Consider the following 8,833-nt stretch of genomic DNA (forward strand, 5'->3'; position numbering starts at 1 on the left):
TTTTACATATCTTTTACTTACCTCGAAGCCTGTTAGGAGGCTAGCGCAAGCTTCACTCAGTCCGCTCTTGGCGGACTGAACCTTCTGGATCAACGTACTCATAATAGTACGGTGCTCCTCGTCGATGGAGGCGCCGTCAAGCACCTCGAGCAGATTGTCCGGCACCTCCGGTTGGACGGAGGCCGCCGGTTCAGAAGTCTTGCTCCTCTTGGAAGGAGTTCGCCTACCGCGGTCCGGAACTTTTGAAGATTCCGGCGCGGTGTCCGGCACAAAGCCGGACTTGGAGCCCTGGGGGGTCTTGTCCCCTTTACTACTGGAGTCCGGGAGGTCGCCTTGCGGCTCCTCCAGGACCACCTCCTCCTGCCCCGGAGCTTGTTGCGACGCCACTTCGGCGTCATCCGCAGTGCGGGGGGAGACAGCGGGCGGAACTGAGTTCACGTCCGATGAATCCAGGGAGCCGCTCGACGACTCGTTGAGTTCGGCCCAAGGCGGGCTGCATGATTATATTCGACGTTAGGGAAAGCTGTGCAACAAAAGGAATATCATGAGTTACTCTGGTATCCGAACACTTACGATTTCTCCGGACGCCTGGTCCTGTCCGGCCACTCCTCTTCATCCTCGTTGGCGTCGGGGGCGTAGTCCGGCGGAGGGGTTTTCCTCTTCTTGGACCCTTCGGCCCCCCTACTGGGGCGGCCTTCCTCTTCTTGCCTCCCCCCGCTGGAGGGGGAGAGGTTTCTTCTTCCTCCTCCTCGTCTCCACGGGAGGGGTGCGTCTCGGACTCGTCGGACGACGAGTCCGACACCACCATATGCCGGGAACTCTTTTGAGTCCCCGTGGCCTTCTTCTTCTTGGCCTTCTTCTCCGGCACCACATAAGGTGCCGGAACCAGCAGCTTCGCTAGTAGAGCGGGGGCTGGGTCTTCGGGCAAGGGAGCCGGACAGTTAATCGATCCGGACTTTGCCCGCCAAGCCTGTCAAAGGTAAGGGAGCTTAGATCCCGCATAGAGTCAAACTATGAAAAAACTTAACATCCTGTAAAAGGTGAAAATGGCTTACCTCGCTAGCGTGACGCTGCGAGCTGTATCCGCGGTCCTCGGAAGCAGATGTGGGAGCCTCGGCGCCTTTGGTTAGCACCCTCCAGACGTCTTCATACGTTGTGTCGAAGAGCCTGTTAAGGGTTCGGTGCTGTGCCGGGTCGAACTCCCACAGACTAAAGTCCCGTTGTTGACACGGGAGGATCCGGTGGACGAGTATAACCTGGACTGCATCGACGAGCTTGATCGGCTTGCTCACCAGGGACTGGATGCATGTCTGCAGTCCGGTCAGCTCTTTTTCGTCGCCCCATGACAGGCCCGTCTCTTTCCAGGACATAAGCCGCGTGGGGGGTCCGGATCAGAACTCGGGGGCTGCGATCCATTTCGGATCGCGCGGCTCGGTGATGTAAAACCACCACGATTGCCACCCCTTCAGGGTCTCCACGAGGGAGCCCTCGAGCCATAGGACGTTGGCCATCTTGCCCGCCATGGCACCTCCGCATTCCGCCTGGCGGCCGCGCACCACCTTGGGCTTGACGTTGAAGGTCTTGAGCCAGAGGCCGAAATGGGGGTGGATGCGGAGGAAGGCCTCGCACACGACGATAAACGCCGAGATGTTGAGGACGAAGTTTGGGGCCAGATCGTGGAAATCCAGGCCATAGTAAAACATGAGCCCCCGGACAAATGGGTGGAGTGGAAAACCCAGTCCGCGGAGGAAGTGGGGAAGGAATACTACCCTCTCATGGGGCCTTGGGGTGGGGAGAAGCTGCCCCTCCTCGGGAAGCCGGTGCGTGATGTCTTTGGACAAGTATCCGGCCTTCCTTAGCTTTTTGACATGGCCCTCCGTGACGGAGGAGACCATCCACTTGCCTCCCGCTCCGGACATTGCTGGAGAAGGTTGAGGTGGGAAGTGCGGGCTTGGGCGCTGGAGTTCGAGTGCGCAGGAGATGGATAGGCAAAGGAGGAAGAAGGCATAGGTAAAAAGGTGGATCCTTATCCCCTTATATGGGCGGATGCAGTTGTGCGTCCCCACCAGCCTAGTAAAACTCGCTTGCCTCCCAAGCGCCGTGATAAATGGCGCGGTTAGGGTTACCCACGTCCGTATTGATGAGAATCCCGTAAGGGGGGTACACGATCTCTGCTTTGACAAGACGTGCCAAGGAAACCGCCTCGCAAAACATGCTGAGGTGGAAAAGTAAAAACGATTCAAGTAAAGGACTTGGCCGTAGTGTGATGACACACTGCGGAATACGTCGGCAGATTAGATTTGTGTCAATGTTATTCTCTCTATGGCAATATGTGGAAACTTATTTTGCAGAGCCGGACACTACTCTTGGTGTTTACAATCTTCTATGAAGGACTTGGAGGAGGAACCCGCCTTGCAATGCCGAAGACAATTTGCGCGTCGGACTCGTCGTCATTGAAGCCTGGTTCAGGGGCTACTGAGGGAGTCCTAGATTAGGGGGTTTTTGGGTAGCCGGACTATACCTTCAGCCGGACTCCTGGACTATGAAGATACAAGATTGAAGACTTCGTCCCGTGTCCGGATGGGACTTTCCTTGGCATGGAAGGCAAGCTTGGCGATGCAGATATTCAAGATCTCCTACCATTGTAACCGACTTTATGTAACCCTAACCCTATCCGGTGTCTATATAAACTGGAGGGTTGTAGTCCGTAGGCAATCAACTCCATACACAACTATCATACCATAGGCTAGCTTCTAGGGTTTAGCCTCCTTGATCTCGTGGTAGATCTACTCTTGTACTACCCATATCATCAATATTAATCAAGCAGGAGTAGGGTATTACCTCCATTGAGAGGGCCCGAACCTGGGTAAAACAAAGTGTTCCCTGCCTCCTGTTACCATCCGGTCTAGACGCACAGTTCGGGACCCCCTACCCGAGATCCGCCGGTTTTGACACCGACATCGGTCAAACCGCATAACAACATACGTTGTTCCCTTTGTCATCGGTATGTTACTTGCCCGAGATTCGATCGTCGGTATCTCAATACCTAGTTCAATCTCGTTACCGGCAAGTCTCTTTACTCATTCTGTAATATATCATCCCGCAACTAACTCATCAGTTGCAATGCTTGCAAGGCTTAAGTGATGTGTATTACCGAGTGGGCCCAGAGATACCTCTCCGACAATCGGAGTGACAAATCCTAATCTCGAAATACGCCAACCCAACAAGTACCTTCGGAGACACATGTAGAGCACCTTTATAATCACCCAGTTACGTTGTGACGTTTGGTAGCACACAAAGTGTTCCTCCGGTAAACGGGAGTTGCATAATCTCATAGTCATAGGAACATGTATAAGTCATGAAGAAAGCAATAGCAACATACTAAACGATCAAGTGCTAAGCTAACGGAATGGGTCAAGTCAATCACATCATTCTTCTAATGATGTGATCCCGTTAATCAAATGACAACTCATGTCTATGGTTAGGAAACTTAGCCATCTTTGATTAACGAGCTAGTCAAGTAGAGGCATACTAGTGACACTATGTGTGTCTATGTATTCACACATGTATTACGTTTCCGGTTAATACAATTCTAGCATGAATAGTAAACATTTATCATGAAATAAGGAAATAAATAATAACTTTATTATTGCCTCTAGGGCATATTTCCTTCAGTTCAGACATCGTAAGGGTTCCGGGAGGTTTTAGACACATACCGGAGTACCGGGGGTTACCGGACCCCCCCCCCGGAAGCTATTGGGCCTTATGGGCCTTAGTGGAGAAGAGAGAGGGCAGCCAGCAGGTGGCGCGCACCCCCCTTGCCCCAATCCGAATTGGACAAGGGGAAGGGGCGGCGGCCCCCTCTACTTCCTTCTCTCCACCTCCACCTCCTCCTTCCCCCTTCTCCTTCTTGGAATAGGAAAGGGAGGGGGCAAACCTACTTGGAGTAGGATTGCCCCCCCCTTGGGCACGCCTCTCCCCTGGCCGGCCCTATCCTCCTCCCCCCTTTATATACGGGGGTAGGGGCACCCCAAAGACACAACAATTGATCTGTTGATCACTTAGCCGTGTGCGGTGCCCCCTCCACCATAATCCACCTCGGTTATATTGTAGCGGTGCTTAGGCGAAGCCCTGCGACGGTAGTTTCATCAACATCGTCACCACGCCGTCATGCTGACAAAAATCTTCCCCGAGCTCTACTGGATCGTGAGTTCGCGGGACGTCACCGAGCTGAACGTGTGCTGAACGCGGAGGTGTCGTACGTTCGGTGCTAAGGATCGGTCGATCGTGAAGACGTATGACTACATCAACCGCGTTGTTATAACGCTTCCGCTTAACGGTCTACGAGGGTACGTGGACGACACTCTCCCCTCTCGTTGCTATGCATCATCATGATCTTGCGTGTGCGTAGGAAAATTTTGAAATTACTACGTTCCCCAACACTGCCGCCACATGAGAAGCAACAACGGTTGTTTGGGCTGCCTTGGCTGCACGGTCGCAGATTGCGTCCGCGCTCACGCAGCCTGTTAGCACGTGCATGGCAACTGCGGCCGCGCTGTCGCCGGAGTGGGCCGCCAAAGTTTCCCTCACGACGCGGGTCCACGTCCCCATCTTTCACCGGCGACGATTGAACAGTAAAATAATATTTGGGGAGCGAGCTGGTGTGCTTGACACGCCGATTGTGGACTGTAGCCGACACACCTTCTCGTGTAAGCCATATGCGCACTATACTCCGACGGTGCTCTAAGATATTTTGTACTACATCTCACACGGTTGGTGATAAACCTGTGTGTGATCTACTTGATTTTTCATCTTGATTTGAATTACATAATGGGGTCACAGCTATAAAGGAGGGTGTTTAAATTGCTAGAACTTTTATCTGCAGTGAACATGCAACCATATGTGTGTCATCAAAAAAATTGAAATTATTCAGGATTCGTTTGGACTTTTTATACATTAACTTAGTTTCTAGGCATTTCAGGTGCGTAATTCAAAATTAAACTACATGCACATACTCCGGTGCATCAAAATGGATTGTAAAATCACGATGATGAGGGGAGGTAGGGGGCACATGAAGAGACCTGTCGGCGCCCGATCTAGGGTTCTGCCTGGGTCGTCCCGAAGGCGACACGGGACGGGAGAAAGTAATGTATTATGATACCATTTCGTAGTTCATATAAATTGAACATAAATTTGTGTATCAAGGTTGAGTAATTTGTGTCCTCGACGGCTAACGAGCTCCAATGTTCACCTCCCTCCAATCATGAACGCTACTGAATTGGAAATTTGAAGTATTTTTGTGAAATTCGGCAAAACAAAGGGGCTTTATAAACCGGAGTCCGGTCGACACAAGGATACACCAAGGAGCCATGGTGGTCCCCCACATGACCTTGACCCCACTGGTCAGCGTCTCGTCACGCCCCTTATCGTTCGACCTCCTTTTCTTCCTCCCGGCGTCAACCTCACTCCAAGCGCCCCAATTTACCAAACCAGTACTCCTCGCCGCTCCGATCCGCCAAATTCTCCAGTCGCTCAAACCCTAGAAGCTATCCCCTGACGGCGAACCACAGAGCTCCAATCGAAGAAGCGGCCGATCAGGGCCATCTACTGCTATTTCTAGCGCCGGATTTGGGTTCGGCGCGATGTCTTGGGCCGGGCCCGACGAGATCCTCCTCTCCACCTCCCTGGCCGGCTTCTTAGATAGTGAGATTTCTCTCCCAGATGCTTGTTTTGTCCCCATTAGTTTCCCCGGTACTGGCAGTGGTTCGTGTCAGGAGCAAGAGTCGATTTTTACGGGGATCTTGGATCCGACTGCGTAGGTTCCGGCTTGCCTAGCCCTCGATGCTTAGCCAGTGTCGGTTGCGCTGATTTGCTTTTGACAGTTTTTCTTGCCAAGAGTTGTTGAATTTGTGCCAAGGTGAGCCCTTTTGATGGGCTATGCAGGCTAAGGACGAACTTGGCGCAGCATGTTTCTATGTGTATTAGCCCCAAATTGGTGTAGATGTGTCAAAAATTCATATGGCCCATTCAAAGTTGGAAGCTTTTTGGTAGAGGGTTACTCTGACTAGAGTTCAGACTTCAGAATCAAGAGCCTGTGGCGGAATACTTTGTATTATTGCTCGAAATATTACATTGAACTGCTTATGGCTATCAATTGAACATGCTGTTGGATTATGTAATTAATTGAACATGCTGTTGGATTATGTTAACACTTGGCAACGTCCCATAGCTTTCACTATAATTCTGGTGGCTAAGCATAAAGATAAGTTATTAATTGGACCCAACTAGTGTAGATTTGGGTTGTTGATGGGGGCCATGGAGCACTTCTATGCAAATTATTGTATGATTTGAATGCGGTAGATTTAGTTGGTTGGGTGGAGCAGATCAGAAAATGTTATATTTCAGTAATTTGTGATGATGTTCCAAACATAAAATGACATATTTTCCTTTAGGTGTCTGGAGATTCAAATGTGACATACTGAATTTTATATTAGGTTGGAAGTATTAGTACTAAAACTGTATTTCCTAAGAAGAGAGAAAAAGAACAATGTGGTTTAAACAGAGTCTCATGAATCAACACAAATTAACCCCTTTGGTTACTGATTATGTATGGAAACCTTAGTGCATTCTTTAATTTCTAGTTTCTACTCGCTGTGCTTGACTTGCTATAAAAGCTGGAATTTCACTTGCTAACTGTGCTGTAATAGATTACAGATTATGTACTTTTACTAACTTAAATATAGAGTATATGCTGTTGGTCTGTTAGTTAGTTGTAGTTATATTGAGCCCTGTGTTTGATGTTCATTGTTCAAAGGGTTTCATCTTTGGTATCCCCAGTAGCATGGCTGAATTGGTTCACCTGAGCTTCTCTGGATTACTTGGCGGCTTTGATGTATTTACATACGTGTTAGATTCTAACCGTATTGACATGTGCTTGGCAGTAGAATCTCTGATGGGTTCTCTAAGGCGATGTGCTCATGACACTTCATACTTATGCATTATTCAATATAAAGTATTTTTTTCATGAACATCATGATTGCTTTATTATTTGGTCGGTACATTGTGATGAATAATGGAACTTATACAGTGCAAGCTACAGGGCTCCAACCGCTTTATCAATTTTTTATATTTGAAGTAAATCATCCCTGGAGCTAAACTGTATCTGTGAAGTTTTTGAAGTGTCTATGAATACCTAGTTTTTGGGTTTTGCATCATTGTTGAGCTAGAAATATTTCTGTTGACCAAATAATTGAAAATGCGGAGACATACAAAATAGTAGAATACAAACAGAAACACCTACACCTATTTGTTCTGCAGCCTGTACCTCCCTTGCATAACTAGCTTTGCATCAGACACACCCTGTTTGTTTGGCAATGCTATTATGATATTAACAGTTTATGCGTCTTCTTCTTGATTACAGAAAAACTTATTGTCCTACTACGAGATGGACGAAAGCTGCTTGGCACTCTCTGCTCATTCGATCAGTTTGGTATGCCACTTCCTACATCCTCTTTTCTTTGCATATTTTTCTGCCATCAAATCTTTAATGTTGTATTTTGCAGCAAATGTTGTTCTTCAGGGTGCTTGTGAACGAGTAATTGTGGGCGAATTATATTGTGATGTTCCTCTTGGTTTATATGTGATCCGCGGAGAGAATGTTGTATTAATTGGAGAACTGGTAATTATCTCTTGTGCACTATGAAATGACCATGGCCAAATCCATTCTCCCATATTAATGCTATAGATCTGGTATTGCATTGAGCAGGATCGCGAGAAGGACGAACTCCCTAGTCACATGACTTGTGTTTCAGAGGCTGAAATAAGAACGGTACACACTTCACTTCACAGAATCTTGTTTGAAGCTCTAGTTTTTTTCTCTTCTGATTTGTAGCTAAAGATGTAAGGCTAATAAAATCATTATCCGAGGAAAAGATGTCACATGTGAGATTGTGCTCATCATTTGGTCCTTCCCTCTTGGCGCAGTCCCCTGTGCACTCTTATGTACACTCAAGCGATCTATACTTTAAGTGGACTTGAACAAGAAACATGACAAGCGTTTTATCTCCCTTTGGAGCAAAATGGCATTATGTATCTAACAAGTGGCATAGGACACAAATAATGAAGAAAGAAGAGTTTTTGTAGGCGTTTGCTGTTCTTGTTGCTTGTGCTGATATTTGTAGTAGCTGCCGGTATTGCTCAAGCAGAGGATCTTGCAACTGATACTACTACGTTTGTGTTTCTCCCTTTTCCCCAGGCCGAGAAAGCCGAAAAGGAAGCAAGGGATCTGAAAGGCACAATGAGGAAGAGGATGGAGTTCCTAGACTTCGATTAGCGTCCATCCATTAGTCAGTCATGTTGATTGATAGTTGGTGCTCCCTTTGTGGCCGCTGGTTTTTAATGGCGGCATTTGCTATGTTTGTGGGCAATGGAAGCTCCTGATTGCACTGTGTCTTATACTTGTTGTTCAGCCCTAATGATGCTCTGGACCGAGGGGCTCTTCCTCAGTAGCAATGTACCGGCCCTGTATTCTTATCTTCTGTTGCAGTTTGTTTCTCTTTCTTGAGAGCTGTTACTTGGCCATGCAATTCTCTGCTCGGATTCTTGGCATTTTTCCGTCTTTGGTGAATCGCATTGCGCCGTAAATTATTACCTGGGACCGTTCCCTATTACTTCCTTGGGCGGGCGGGTTTATTAGGCCCCCTCTTATTTTAGGCCAAATTTTGATCTCGGATTTAACTAACAAAATATGTTATATACTACAAAAATAATATCAGACTCCTTTTGAATACAAATCCAACAATATAATTTTTATGAGATGCAACTTATATGTTGA

The 8,833-nt window shown here is 47.9% G+C and overlaps 1 protein-coding gene across 1 annotated transcript; it reads left to right on the plus strand.

Moving 5' to 3' along the window:
• The first annotated feature begins 5,421 nt into the window (after positions 1–5,421).
• On the plus strand, positions 5,422–8,559 carry LOC125528236 (sm-like protein LSM1B). The gene is made up of 5 exons (XM_048692732.2): positions 5,422–5,703; positions 7,421–7,489; positions 7,563–7,678; positions 7,766–7,828; positions 8,255–8,559. Exons 1-5 carry the CDS (start codon positions 5,643–5,645, stop codon positions 8,330–8,332), a joined length of 387 nt encoding a protein of 128 aa, XP_048548689.1. The 5' UTR covers positions 5,422–5,642; the 3' UTR covers positions 8,333–8,559.
• The last annotated feature ends 274 nt before the right edge of the window (positions 8,560–8,833 follow it).

The sequence above is a fragment of the Triticum urartu genome, chromosome 2A (genome assembly GCF_056163025.1).
Source record: "Triticum urartu cultivar PI428250 chromosome 2A, HENAU_Tu73, whole genome shotgun sequence".
Lineage (NCBI taxonomy): Eukaryota > Viridiplantae > Streptophyta > Magnoliopsida > Poales > Poaceae > Triticum > Triticum urartu.